Raw genomic sequence first — 15219 nt, 5'->3', positions numbered from 1 at the left:
GAAGTTGGCTCATGGCCATTTGAACAAGACACTTAAGGGACCTGAGTTCTGGGAGCAAGGTTGGGGTAGGGGGATGGGCCCTGGATGGGTACAACCCCTTGAGGTCCAGACTCCTTGCCCTGCGGAGAGGGGCTCGGCCTTACCACACCACAGTGAAGTGCCTGGGGCAGGACCCCCTTTGCCCTGATCTAAAGGCAGACAATTCTGTGGGTCACAGCACTTGCAAAAAGATGTAGAGAGTCAGGCAACAAATAAAAAAGGGATAACAAGGTGGTTAAAGGTGTACAGGAGGCTGGGTCATCTGGGAGAGATTGTTCTGGAAAAGGGAAGGCACAGTGAGAAATAGATTGCTTCTTGAGTGCAAGCTGAAAATCTACAGTGATGCTCATGTCCCCAAGAGACCAAAAGAGAATTAGGCTTTAGACTAAGTCAGGAAAGACTGCAGTCAGACCTAAGGAGGAACTTCCTGACTGTTGGGATGTGGTATCACTGAAAGGGCTGGGAAGCCTGGCAGGCCTGGCTTTAGGCAGTTTGTGTCATGGTTGAAGCTCTGGATTTGCCATCTGTGAAGCCTTGGGCAATAAAGTGACTGCCTTGGGGCCTCAGTCTTCTCATCTGTAGAATGGGGATAACAAGAGTATCTGCCTCATGAGGCCATTAGAGGATGAGTTAATGTGTGTGCTATACTTCCTCAGCATGCACCATACACAATGAATTATTCACTGGCCCTTAAATCCTGCTTCCTGTCTTTTTACTGGGGCTCTGTGAGCCTTAATTTTTCTCAAAGATAAAATGGGGATGCAGATGCTGATCTCATGGGGGTTGTTTTAACTTCAAGGACAGTGCCAAGGTCATAGACTCCATCCTTACTAATAGCTGAGGAAGGCTCCAGAAGCTTCTCCTGCAGAGGTTTCAATTAAGATGGAAGACACCAGGTCTGTGGCTAGGCATTCTCTTTCCTGAAGTCAAGGGGCTTGGTGGGGTGATCTCCAGAGGTGTTTTCCAAGGGTAGAAACAGAGAAGAGGTGAGAAGCTACTCAGAGCTGAGAGGACATCTGGGCTTCCTTGCTGGCCACTATTCTCTGTCCCTCTCTGAGGCTCTGTCAGTGGCTGGGGGCTTGGTACCTCCCAGGCCAAATCAGTGCCCCTTTAGGGTTTTGCTAATGGTAAGGGCTTGACTGGCAACGAGGGTCCCTGATGCTCTTCCTGCGTGACCTTGAGCCCGGCCTCCTTCTGCTTTACCTTCCTGCCTATGCCCTACAGTGATGGCTGCTGGGGATGTGGAGGGGGGAACAGCCCAGATGGAGAGACAGGGTTGATGCCACCAGGGCGTTCCATCACCTGCAGAATGGCAGCAATAGCTCTGGCTGGCTTCCCGGGCAAGGGAAGGTGGGAGGAACCAGATGGGAAGGCATCTGGGGAAAGAGGAAAGCACAAGCTTTGGCCACAGACAAGAGAGCTACCCAAGAGGAAAAGTGTGTTCTAAAACTTCAAGTTTAGAATAAAGTAGATCACGGAGTAGAGAAAAGATGGTGACTTCCCAGAGATAAGGCTTTTGTACACTTGAGGAGAAAGCTGATGATAAAGAAACGAATCAGAATTCCTGCAACCCAAAACTATCCAGTCAGGGCCAATTCCCCAATACAGTAAGGTTTTTTCTTTTTTTTAATATATGTGCACCTTGCCGCTTTCCAGAAAGGATTTGAAGTGGCTGACAGCAAATATTTATGCCAAAGACTACAGATATTTATTGAGCATCTACTCTGTACTTGCCAGGCACAGAGAATAGAGCAGTGTGCATGACCGTGCCTACCCTCCAAGAGCTTAGAATACAAAACACATGGGATTAAATCATAAAATGAAATACAAAATCAGGATGAAGGAGAAGTGGAAGAAGACAAATATGTCAAGTCAAGGTCAATACAGGTACAAGGATTGAGCCTCAAGCTTGACTCTGGGTTTCCTAACAACCAGGAAACTTTATCTAAAAGGAGAAATCATGCTAGTTCCTCAGGGAGTGATAAAGCTAAATACTGTATCGTAAAGGTCAAGTAAAAAGTCATCTACATCAGAGATACTAACACAATAATTGGTTTAGGAAAGAAAGAGGATTCTTCTGTTTTCTGGTATGTTATGATGGAGAGTGGATACAAAGAAAAAAAGGATTAAATAGAATGATGAATCTTGTAGCTGGAAATTATGTGAGGGGTCATTTACTCTACCTCCCTCCTGTTTTCACAGGTGAGAAAATAGAGGCCCAGGAAGCAGTGGTTTGCCTGAGGCTACCACCCCCCAACAAATGGGTCACTTGGTCACTATTGCCAGCTTCATACAATCCCAGCCTGAGGACATGTGGAAAGTTCGCCAGTGACTTGCAGATGTCCCCAAATAAGAGACTTCCCAGAGGTTCAGAAACGGTATCAATAACCCAAAGCAGCAGCTCTCAAGTTGAAGGTCAAATGTAATTTTCCTCAAAGCCATCCTCTGAGGAACAAGGTAGAATACGAGTATATAAATTCTTGCCCCAAATAAGAAGTCCACTTCTGAGCCTGAACGGTGTTAGAAGGAAAAAGCTTTGGGCCCAACGGGACAAAGGTTCAGAGTACAGGCTGTGTGACCTGAAGTCTCATCTGTAAAATGGGCAGTTTTGTTCAGGATCATCATGTGAGAATAGGGACCATCCCACAGACACTGGCGACAAACATACTGACCTGTTCCTGCCTAGAGAAACAAGTCCCACCCAATGGGATCTTTAAACTAAAGATTTGGACACCTGAGCGTAGTGTGAGCTGGTGAACTTGGGGGCAGAAATAGTCCACAGGCAGGAAGCCTCTGCAAATGGAGCTGGGCCGGAGGAAATAATCCCAGGGGAGTTGAGACTACCGTGACAAGGCTCACTTCAGCCTCTGGGACAGCAGCCCCTCAGGTCAGGGGACAGCAGGCACCAGGCTTGACTATCTTTCCAAGTCAGCAGAAGCCATATGCTCCGAGCCTTGGGTCATATCTGGGAATGAGGTTTATATTCATTCTTCCCATTCCGTCTGCTTATGACACTGTCATGATTCACGTGTGCAGCTGACACTCTCAGAAACCACTTTTGTCCATGTGCTTTAACGGGGTATATGACAGGCAGCACAGAGTTGCTCTTGCTTACCTGACCCGGACGGTATGCTGAACACTGGAGGAGGGGGGCCCAAAGTGGCTAAAACACAGATGCGCCCTTGGGGGGGTGACATCTAGTAGAGGAAAATGGTAGAAGGCAGGGGGGATATATGGCATGTCTGTCCCATGGGGGAGAAGGAGGGAGTGATGACATCTTCCCTGCTTGGAGGGCAGTGGTTCAGGAACCTAGGAGGGCTTCTGGAAGGAAGAGGGTTTTGATCATCTGGGTCTTGAAGGCAAAACAAAATTTCAGCAGTTGAGTGTGGGGCAGGGAGAGAGGGGGTGGCAAAGTATTTCAATAAACAGCCACAGAGGGGTATTGGGGGGCTCATGGGTGGTTATAAAACGTACAACTGACAGGGGGGTAGAGGCCAATCCTAGGTAGCCTCAGTGCCAGACAAGAAGTGGGAGCCACAGGAGGTTTTAGAGTAGGGGAGAGATACCCTCAGAAAGGCAGGTTGGGAAGCGGCAAGGAGCTGGACAGGAGGCAGGATGCTGGTTCACTGCGCTGCCACAGCTCCTGTTTGCATTCCTAATGGGCCTTGTAAAGAGATTGGTTTCCCTGCTGGCCCAGCTGGCTCTGGCAGATAAGTGGGGCTCTGTGCCTGGGGCAGCTTTCGCAGAATGGCCCTCCCAACAGACCTGGGCGCTGGGTCCTTTTGCTCCCATCCCCCTCTGCTCCCCAACATACACACTCTCTCTCTCAGTCCTCCCTTTTTTTCCAGCCTAGTTTAAGGGAATGGTCTCCCAGTTTGGAAGTCTTTATCTAGGTGATTAGGGTTTCCTGATGACCACAGGCCCCAGACAAGTCGCAGCGCCGCTCCTTTACCCTCAGCCCTCCTCACCTCTACCGACATTTCCCACCATTGTGTCCCTGCCTAGAAATCCTACTCTGTCTGGCTGAGCCCAGGTCAGACCTGCGATCTCTGAGGACTCCCAAGGCCCATGCCCTGAGCTGTGAACCTCTTTGTGCTCTGTGCCCACTTGGACTCAAATCTCTGCTCCCTCCCCTGGGTGCTCCCCAGTGCCTCACGGACCACACAGGTAGGAGCTGAGAACTCCACTGGGCCCTATTCCTTCCTCCTCTTCTGGAAATACCATCTCCTCAAGCTCAGAGAGTTTTGATGGGTCCGTTCTGAGCACCCTCTGACCAGAAGCTGGCTTTTTTAGGATAAGCAATGTTAACTTCTCTAGAAAGAATGTGACACGTCTTAAAGGGTTTTCATAAGAAGTATTCCTTCTGAAACTCTTGACAGCTCTGCAGGTAGGTGTTATTATTATCGCCCATTTTGCAGATGAGAAAATCGAGGCCTGGGGTATAGAGACTCATCCATGATCCCATAGCTGTTTAAGTGTAAAGTTTTGTGCTCAGCACTCTGCACCCTGGCCTGAGGTCAGCTCTCAGTGACCACCTACAAGGCAGAGATAATCCAAATAGCTGGGTGACCAGAATCCAGCATTGAGAGCTCAGAGCTGGAAGCCCAAGGCCAGCAGCATATCCAACCCCCCTATTTGCTAAAGCCCAGAATAGCGAAGAGAGTTGCTTAATGTCACAGTGTCACTAGTGCAGAGCCAGGTCTCAGGTCCCCTCACTCCCTGCTCAAAAACCACCCACCACCCCACACTGCCCCCTCCTGTCTCTGAACATACTTCTGTGTCTCTGTCCTTTCTCTAGATGTATGGATGTGCCTGACATTACTGGAATTCACTCCATACACATAATGAGGCCATTTTGAGAAGGTCTGCCTCAGGGGGAACCAGAGAGCTGTCTAGTGTCCCCATCCTGACCCCTGCCAACTCCTCCCGGCTGTACACGCCAAGCTGCAAACAGATAAACGCATTATTGGCCTGGGCTTCCCTACCCCCTGCCCCCGACACACCTTTCTAGCCTCAAGAACGATAGGCGGAGTTTCGGGGTTTCAGAGCTGCAACAGAGGCTGCCTGAGAACTAAGAAATGTCAGGCCGGTTGCTTCATGGGTCAGCATTCCTAGAAGGAATCCAGATGTCACCACAGCAGGTAACTGAACAGAATGGGGCTGCTTGTCAACAGCGCAGAAGTGATTTTGGCTTTAGTAGTTGAATTGCGGTGATTCCCCGAGACATTTGGTTAACATGTGGATAGGAAAGTTTCTCTCCCTCTGATACAAGGCTGACCCTGCCGGGAGACCCTTCTGGATCTAAGGCAGCCATTGTGTCCACAGAGGCAGGTTGCCTAACACCAAAGAATTGGGTTTTGACCTCTTAGCACAGAGCTCGGTCCTCACTACCCAGCCTGTAACCTAACAGAAAAAGAGTACCCTTGACAGAAGGATCTAAAAGTAGTCATTGTATAGGGTACTGAAGGGAAAGTGTAGGGTTGCCACCCTCAGGAAGATTCTAGAAAACCTATCCCTAGGTGGGTTAGCCATTCACCTGCCCAGAAGCAGGGAGGAGACCAAGTGATCTCTCCCAGGTGGCCCTGTGTCCCAGCACCCTCTGCATCCCAGACTTCCCTGGAGAAGTCTCAGGAGCCAGGACTCGGGCCTCTTCCCTTTTTCTCCACCTCATCCACCCCAGAAGCCCTTTCTGCTCTCCCAACCTAGTCTCTCATGGAGAACAGGGAATTCTCTCTTCAGCATCAGGAGAAAAAGAGGGACCCTGCTTGGAGTTGGGACAGCTACAGGGACAAGGCCTGGAGGGGGGAGGGGGGGAAGTCAATCACCTTGCTGCCGCCCCACTCATACCTCCACCTCCAAAAGAATGTAATTAAGCAGCAGGCCTCTGCCAGGAGCCAAGCTTTCTGCCTTCTGTCTATAAATCACCTGAATCATCTCTCAGCTCCTGGAGGAGCAACTTCTGCTTGGGCTGCTCCAGGCGGCCCCAGTGCCACTCCCCCCCTCCAGCGAGCCTGCCTCCCCCACCCCTCCTCAGACCAGCCTGAGGTGGCTCCAGGTCCTAGCTGGAAATGGCAGTGGCGGTACGAGTCTGCAAACTGTGGGGTGGGAGGAGGGGTAGCAGAGACTCCAGTGCTCTCTTTCCCTTCCCTTCCCAGGCAGGCAAAGAGCGGAGTTCAGGTCAACCTGGCCTATATCCCTCAAGTTAAGAAAAAAGCTATAGGCTCATGGTCACCAGTGCCACGTATGTGGCAAACTGGCTCTGAGAATAAAGAGAAAACTGAGCCAGGTAGGGCCAATCTGGGAGGGCTTCTTAGAAGAGGCAAGTTTAGATTCAGGACATAAAGGGGTCAAAATAGCTTGCAGACAGGGATGAAAATAACATTATATAATACTTCCTGTATGCCAGGCATTATTCTAAGAGCTTTATATGTATTCACTCATTTAATCTTCACAACAATCTTATGAGATAGAAGAAGTCATTATTTTAATTTTACAGATGGGGAACTGAGGCTCAGAGAGGTTAACTTGCCCGAGGTCACCCAGGTAGTACATGAAAAAGCCGTAGGTAAATGTGAGCAGCCTGGCTCTGGGGGAATGTGAACATTTGGAGGTGCAAGCAGGCTGGCTTGGCAGTAGTGGAGCTGCCTGCTTTGGGATTTAGGTCAGATGGGGCTGCAGAAGTAAAGGGCTGGGCTGCCTAAGGCAGGCTCTGAAAGTCTGAATGAGTCTGGGAGGGACTCCCTGGGGGAGTGGCCCTGGGGTGGCCTGGAGCTCCATTCTTCAGAGCAATTAATCAGTTCTCTGGACCCCTAAGGATGGTCAAGAAAAAGGCAGAGCAGTAGGAGGCAGGGTCTTGAAGTACAGAGAAGGAAAGGGACTCTTCCTAGGTCACACAGCCAGTCAGCGGTAAACTCAGAACTCAGACACAAGCCTCGCCACTCCTGGCTCTAAGCACTTCCGGGCACACAAGATAACATGACGCATAGGTGTAATATCAGGATGGCCCTAACCTTTGAGCGCGGCATGTCTCCTCCCCCACCTAGGGACAGGGGTAGAGAATATCTTCCCCTCTGGTGGCTTGAGAGGGATACTGTGGCTCACAGCAGGGTGAGTAGAAAAGACTTGAAGACCATGTCCTCCTCGAACTCTGGGCTCACCCCATTCTGAAGCCAGAAAGGTCTTCCTTTTTCCCATTCTCCCCAGAAGGGTCTATTAGCTGCATCCTTCTCTGAGAACAGTTACCTCTCCTGCCCCAAACCCAGGATTCTTTTCTCCTACCCAGACCAAGGAGAGACCTGTTCAAAATCGAGAGAACCCTAGGGTCCGAGCTCCCTTCCCCCCACTTCATGTCCATATCACCTTTTCAATTTGACATCTGCCAAATACCATTCAGGTTTATCGGCATTAAGTTCCGTGGAGGGCAGGAGGCGGACACCTGCATAGCTAAGTCTACTCTTTGGGATTCCCACCTAGAACCCTTTCCATCTCCATTGGTGACTGAGCCTGCACCCAGATGCCACAGAATGTGGGTGCTGGTGAGATCTGGCTGGGTTTGCCACTGGGAAAGCTGTAGGAAGGGAGAAGAGAGTGCCAGCTAAAGGACTGGGCACCATGGTCCAGCTCTTGCTTTGACCTTCCCCCCAAAGGTCTTCCCGCTGGGCAGTCTTCCCACACCTCAGGCTCCCTAGGGCTGGGATGATGCTCAGGGCCCAGACTCCCCCCATGGCTCACCTCTTAGCCCTGGAGCTGTTGACAAAATGCTGAGATTCTGGGGGAACTTTCCCTGACAGTCACCCCTTCTCCCATGCCTTCCCCACACATTAAAGCAGGTTCTTCCAAGAACATAACTCAGCTCCAGGCTCCTGGTATTATTATAAAGTTTGACCTGTTTTGCCTTTTTTTCTTTCTTTTAAAGCAAAATATGGTCCCATCAGAAGAATACACACAGATCAGCCAACTTTGGACACCAAGCTCCGCCTACAGTGGGGGTGGGGTGGGCAGGAGAGCTGTTAACTCACTTCCAAGAGACCTGGATTAGTTTCTCCACCACATCCCCGCAGGGAAAGGCCTGCCCTGGAAAGGAGACCACCCGCTTAAAGCCTGGCCATCCGATCTGGTATCTGCCCATCTGTCTGTCTGTCTGTCTGTCTGTGGGATCAACAGCCTCCAGCCAGCTCAGCTCCTCAGCCAGCCCCAGCCCAGCCAGCTGTAATTCCTGCCTGTTACAAGTGTTAACACCTGGCCCGGGGGCCTTCCTCCCCCGCAGTCTCCAGGTGCCTCCCTGGGCCCAGCCCACTGACCCCCACAGGGTTTGACTGAACATGTTCACAAGCCTCTGAAAAGGGGGTGGAGGTAGGAGTGGGTTGGGGAGGCAGGGGGATACCTGACAGATGGGGAAACTGAGGCAGGGCTTAGGGCAGGCTCTTGAGTCAGGGGATGAATGGGTCTCAGGACGGTGGAAGGAGAACTCAGATGTATTTCCCAGCTCACTGCCCTTGACTTTTGCGGAACTTTCCCCTGGGAGCTGTGAGGCAGGGCAGACTTGTGATCCCTGCGTGAAAGGAGGAAACAGAGGTCCAGCCAGATGGGTGGGTCACACAGAGGTGGGGTACGCTACCGATCTCCCACATAGGCCCCTTCCATCAGAGCCTCTCTGCCTCTGGAATGTAGCAGGCTCTCAGCCGGGCCCTGATAAGATAGTTCATTTTCTCCCCCAAGAAGGAGAAGAAAGACAAGTTCCTCCAACCAGGCGCTAACTGCAATTGACAAGAAGAATTCTAGAAATCAGTGCTTGCTGTCACCTCTTCCTGTCCCAGCTCCTCCACTACTTGGCTGCAGGGCCCCGGAGCACGTCTCCTCCTGTGAGCCTCTCTGTCTGAGGACCCTCATAGCTCTACCTCTGGTGCACCTTCTCAGGGACTGAGTAATGCAGGACATGGTGTGTGTGTGGGGGGGTGCCTTCCTGAGGGGTGGCATGGACAGAAATCCCAGCTAACTGATTTCCCCTGTAAATCCCTCCTGGGCAATATGTGAGCTGGGTGGGCCAAAGAGGGCAGCCACCATGGGCTCAGATGCTAAAAGGACTGGAATCTGACTGCCTGGGTGAGGGGGAGGCCGGGGGGGGGGAACGGGGAGCAGAGTGGGAACATGACTCTGAAGCCCATACACTCTACTGTCTCAGTCCCAGCCCCGGCCCTGGCCCCAGCTCTGAGCAGATGAGTCAGCCTCCATCCCAGCTCTAAGACCAAAGCCAATCAGCCTAAGAGGGCAGGGCTGCTGACCCCAGTCCTTCAGACAGACAGGACGCTCTCGTGCCAAGGAAGGCTCTGCAGCTCTGGCCCACACCTCCCAGCCCAGATCCCAGCTCAACTGTGCCCCTTGCAGCTTCCTTGTTAGACCTTTGTCTCCTGCTGGACGGTCGCTCCAGGACCATGGACACCCACCAAGCAGCCAGTCGTGGGAGGTCATTCACACCCCCAGGTAATGTGTGCAAACATATCTATAACCACTCTCCCAGCCATGGTCACTGGCCCTTGAGGACAGGGTCACAGGCAGACCCAGACACAGCCCTCATACTCACACTTACAAGCACAATCAGGTCACGGCCGTGAGCTCTGATATCCATGCACAAAGACATCTGTGGGGCTTTCCCCTTACACTGTCATGAAGGCATGTGCACACACGCACACATGCTCGCACACGCACACATGCGCGCACACACACACACATGCCCAGTCATGAACACAGTCATGCAGTGTCACAGGCAGACACAGGTGCTGACCTTGACATGGGCACAGATGCTTCTAGACTTTGTCTCACACATACACATCACACAGCCACTTGGTGACACTTGGATGCAGACACAGCACACCCGGGCCCGGGCCGTGGATCGCCCAAGCACATCCCACCCGAGTTCACATCCACAGCAGTCTCCCCGTTGCAGGCACAGACACTCCTACACACACAGCACACTCGTGCACAGATGACAGCCCTTAGGGTCACAGACCTAGAAAACACACACACACACACACACACACACACACACACACTCACGTCTCTCTGCTCAGACAAAGCAGCATCCCTGTCCCCCCAACTCTCAAACAAGACATATGTCAAGCATGACGTTAGGGCCAGTGCCCTGGCTTTCCAGGTTTTCCCAACATCTTTCTGTAGGGTGGTCCTTATCCAGATGTTCCCCAATACACCAGACCCTCATCCCCACAGGCACTGCCCCCGGGAAGTCCTCCTCCAGTTCACAGGGTAGGGGAACCTGGTCTCTCTTTCTCATCCCTGTAGCCTGTGGGCTCCCAAGCCTTCTCTTCCTATCCTCACCCTGGCCAGTGTCCCTGTAAAAGCAAAGAACGGCATGGCCTGAGCCGGGGGATAGAAGGGGGTCAAGAAAGGCAGGAGAGGCAGGACTGGTTTCCACTGTGGCCTTCCCCACAACCAGTAAAACCCCTGGCCCGGAATCCTGGCTGCTCCTGCCACCCCACAGACTTCTTTATATACAGGAGGCCTCAGGCCAGCCCAGCGCCATGGGAAGGATGGGTTAGGCAGAAGAAAGACTACCCCTTGGGTGTCTGTCCTGGGAGCAACTCTCAGCACCCTCTAAACAGAGACCCTTGGCCGTGCCCTGCTCCTGCCCCCACGCCTGCCCCCAAACACCCAAACACAAATGCAGCTACCCCCAAATAACTGGAGGCAGACTCAGGGTGTGGCCCCCAATCTCTTGGCTCTGCCTCCCTTATCCTGTGCTGGGGAGGGGGTGGCAAGGCAGGGAAAGGGGAACATGCAGGTGGCAACACACCCCAGTGGCTCTCCTCTCTGACTTTCACCCCAGGCGCCACAGCCCCTCTTCTAACTCACAGATCCCAAATTCTTCCTCCTCACCTCCCACCCCCCCAGGCCGAGGCTCTCCTACATCCAGGAGGGGAAGATTCTTTAATTAAAGTTTTCCGGAATGCAGGGGGCTGGGGACTGAAGAGAGGCGGGTGTAATTTAGAGAACTGGTTTTCAGTGTGTCTTTCCCCTCTGGCCTCTGGGACCTGCCGGGGGGCGATGGGGCCGCTTGGAAAACAAGGGGACTCCCAGGAACTGGAGCTCCCAAAGGGCTGTTTATTCCTTGGTCAGCACCCCCATACACGCACACCCCCAAAAAACACCACGCGTTGTTTCCCAGCCTTATTTACTAAAAATGTCTTTTGTATCCCCGCATTTCTCAGGGATGGAATTCTCCTTCTCTCCCTTTCTCCTCGGTCCTTGGTTTTCCAAAAGGAACGAATTTGACATGGAGAATTGGGTTTTTGGTCAAAGAACAAACCCACCCCCTTCTGAACAAGTACATTTTCAAGGAGCCCTCCTTTCGCCAGGATGGACAAGCAAGAAATGAATAAAATCCGAATTCAATGGCATCTCAGATAAGCAAATACCACATTCACTTCTGGGGCTCAAGATTAATCTAGAGCAGAGTGGGGAGAATCTGATGAAATCCGCCCCCCATTCCCCTGCCCCTGGGATCCCTGAAGCCATAAGGGTCTGAAATATGAAGGCAAAAGGGGGTTATTGTGGGGAAATCTCTTGATGGAGGCATCGGCAGAGGTGGGGGTGGCAGGAAAGGAACAGGAGGATTTTGCCCATGAAGACCCCAAAATGGAGAAGAGGAGTGGCTGGGCCCCAGGGACAGCGCTGGATTTTCAGAAACCCAACTGCAAGCAAATGGAGGGTCTTTGGGGTCCCCACATTCAGATGGGTGGAGGGTCAGGATCTAAGAACAAGAGACCTTCTGAGGTGGGTAAAGTCCTCCAGCCTCTGCGGCGAGTAGCAGGGAAAATGGTGATTATCAGAGAAGCCAGGAGTTGGATTCTGAAGGCGACACCAGCAGAAAATCCAGGAGGGGTGGGTGGGTGGGGGGCTGGAAGAAGGCAAGGAGAAAGGAGCCCCAGCCCTGCTGCAGCCCACCCCCAGCCGGCGCCCTCCACCTCCCCGGGACTCGGAGAAGCAATCGGGCCGCGGGCAGACAAGAGGCGAGTCTTACCACCAAATTGGGTAGCCAGCGAGGACCCTGGTGCCACCGAGTAGGAGGCCGAGGAGCAGCCCGAGCAGGTGGGGCTCCATTAGAAGCAGCGCCGAGGAGGAAGTTTGCCCGCGACCATGAAGAGGGGGAGCGACGCCCCCAATAGTTGGAACAAAGTCCACTTGAGATTGGAAATGACTTTCGGGCTTGTCAGAAGCGCACCTCCACCCGCAGCCGCCCCCCTCCCGAGCCCAGCGCGAAGCAGCCGGGTTTGAGGATGTCAGCGAGCAGCCAATCAGCGCCCGCGGCCTAAGGTAAGAGATGAGTCTGTAGTTCAGCCTGTCAATCACGCTCCCCTCCCGCCCGGCCCACGAGTCGGGCTCCGGGAAGGGCATCGCCCAGCAAACTTGGGCAAAGCCCGCGCCCCGTGCATAGTGAGAACTTGAAGGGACACGGTACGTTGGACCCTTTGCCGGCCCGGGACCGCCGCGGCCCCTCGCCTGCCAGGCTTAGGGAGCTGGGGCTTTGATCGGGGCGTTCACGTGGTGCCGGGGTGGCCCGGGCATGGGTAGGTGGCTCCTTTTCTCTCGGGGGACCGTGACCCCTTGGGACTTGGGCCCGTGGGGAATCGACAGTAGAAAGCACAGAGATGTTTCCAGAAGCCTCGCTCCGCAGGACAGGATCCGAGGGTCGAGGAGGGGGTTGGGAAATGCAACCCCTCCCAGCCTCCCGCCTCCCACGCCCTCGAGCCACCCGTCGCTCGACCCAGCCTCCCGAGGCCGCTGCCCGGTGTCCGAGAGGCGCGCACAGGGGTCCGCGGAGTCGCGAAGGTCTGGCTGCGGGCGGCGCCGGGGGACAGAGCGGAGTGTCATTTGAGTCTTTTGTCAGGGATCAGATCGGTATCGGGACCTCCTGCTGCCTTTGCATTTCCTGCAACTGACACCAGCGGCCAGTTGCATTTCCTGCTCCGGAGCCGGGTCACTTTCTCTTCCTCGAGCGGTTCAGGCCCGGCCTCCAGCTCGGGTCAGAAGCACGACCCGCAGTTTCATTTGGATTTTATGGATGAACCGTCTCGAGGCGGTGAAATACAGCAACCCCAGCAGGGAGCTGTTGGGGTCTTTGGAAGACCCTGCTGCCCTCCAGGCACAACTCCCACCCCCTATGCCCCTGCCTGCAGCCCTTGGCTCCAACCTGGAGTTTTGGCGATAATGCCCTTTATTCCTGTGTGGACGCCAAATACACCCAAATACCCCACCGGTCACCATAAGTAAAAAGTCCCGGGTGGATTCTTTCTGTCCTCTCCCTCTCCAGAGTCAAGGAATTAGGTCTCATCCCTGAGTGGTCCTGAGATGGAGGACAGACCTTGGGGGGACTCTCCCACTGTCGCTTGGGTGGCTTGCCCCCCAAACCCCTTCCCTGGCCACCCAAGATCCCCAGAGGCACTCGGGACCCTGGAACAGCGCTGGGCCTGGGGAGAAGAAAGCAAGGCCAGTGAGAGGCAGGCAAGGGCCGCTGCTCAGGAAATTGAAACAGAAGGGGCAGCGCAAGAGCCGACCCCAAGTCCTGCTGAAGCCTGGAACGCAGGCTTTCCACCAGGTGAGGGGCACGGCTGGAGCAAGTTCATACCAGGGAGCCAGACGTTTCTGGCCTTCGATATAGGCCACCCGTGCCCACCGCAGGCCCCCCGTGCCCACCGCTCGAACTCGCTGCCTCTGCGCATCCTGAGAGCCCTCTCCGCACAAGGCTGCTTCGGGCGCGGGGAGCTTGGGGAACTGGCCCGGGGCACCAAGGGTCGGGAGAGCCGTCTGGGCTTGTCACGGCTTCTGCCGCGTTCCTAGCCCGCCTGGAGGGGGTGGGGTGGGGGGAGAGATGAAAGAGAGGAGGGAAGGGGAGAAAAGGGAGACACAGAGTGCAGAAGGGAGTGGGGGGGGGGGGAGAGGAGGCTGAGAGACCGAGAGCGAGAAGCGGAGACAGAGAGAGAAGAGGGAGGGGACACTAGCAGAGGAAGCCCAAGGAGAAAGAAGGGAAAAGGGGGGAAGAGGAGAGGCTGAAAGGGGGAAGGATGAGCAAGGTGAAGAAAAAGCCCTCACCTCTCCAAGGACAGTGGATGGGCTGGAGGCTGCAGAGATGGGGACCCTTAGAGATGCCGCCATGGGGGGCTGGCTCTGGGCATCTAGTTTCTGATTCATCTGGAAAGGAAGTCGCAGTGGATTTGCCATTGTCCCTAATTGTGGATCCCCAGAACCCCGGCTCTAGGAGCAGAGAGCCCTCCACACACACTCCTCATGGCCTTCTAGGTGCCACCTGGACTATTGTCCTACCCTTCCAGGGCTCTCAGCTGGCTTTCTGATCAGAGGTACCTGCTGGAGCTCAAATCTTGCCTGACAGTGTGGGGGACTCCAGAGCCCTATAATCAGTTTTCTGAGAGCTGAGGAGGGCTACTTTCCCTGGCCACAATATGGGTTCAATGTGGTTGGGAGGTGGGGGCTGTATTAGATGACCTCTTGGGGTTATTTCTGGGCCCCAAGATTCCACCGGTCCCAGCCCTGGGCAGTGGGGGCAAAAGATTTCTGAGGCTTCAGGTGGGGGTTAGCTGAGATATTCCCAGCCAGTTGCTCTGGGCCATGTAGATTAGACTGGTCATTCCCTGAAGGACCACATTGTATCTGATGCCTCCTCCAGGTAGCCTGGGAGCTCCGGAAGACCCAGGTCCTGAGCATGGGGAAGGGAATGAAATAGAGGCTGAGGAACAAGTGGGTGGGAGGGTGGAATCTAGACGTGTGCTGGCCTCACAGCCTGAGAAAGTAAAGGAGAGCGCGGGAGAGGCAATGTGGGAACTTGCTAGTGGCCCTACATGGCCCTGGAGAATGGAAGCTGTGTGGGGATTTCCCCCCCACTTGAAAGCTCCTCAGAGGAGGGGATTCCTGAGCCCTTTCCCCACCCCTGCCAGGTGTCCTTCCTTCAACACAGGCTTAATTTCCTTCCTCCTGCCCGCCCAGAGCTGCTGGAACACAGGAATAGTCCCTGCCCAGGAGGGGGAGGGTGCCCCCGTGACACGTGTCACAAAGGGAAACACCCTCTCTCAAATAGGCACCCCGGACCGCAGGGTAGGTTGCATTCGATGGGGAAAGGGTTAAATTCACTCCAAGGCCAGCTACAGTGAGTGA

General features: G+C 54.0%; 1 protein-coding gene across 1 annotated transcript in view; it reads right to left on the bottom strand.

Annotated features, from left to right (window-relative positions):
- The window catches only part of WNT3 (Wnt family member 3), a 45982-nt gene extending 33695 nt beyond the window's left edge, over positions 1-12287 (bottom strand). The window contains exon 1 of the mRNA XM_081027496.1: positions 12074-12287. Within this exon, the coding sequence (XP_080883622.1) occupies positions 12074-12153 (80 nt within the window). The 5' untranslated portion in view covers positions 12154-12287. The remainder of the gene's footprint in view (positions 1-12073) is intronic.
- Between the last annotated feature and the right edge of the window lie 2932 nt (positions 12288-15219).

The sequence above is a fragment of the Rhinolophus hipposideros genome (genome assembly GCF_964194185.1).
Source record: "Rhinolophus hipposideros genome assembly, chromosome: 20".
NCBI classification, from domain to species: Eukaryota; Metazoa; Chordata; class Mammalia; order Chiroptera; family Rhinolophidae; genus Rhinolophus; species Rhinolophus hipposideros.
Note: the sequence above shows the minus strand (reverse complement) of the source record. Positions and strands in the feature narration are given on the sequence as shown.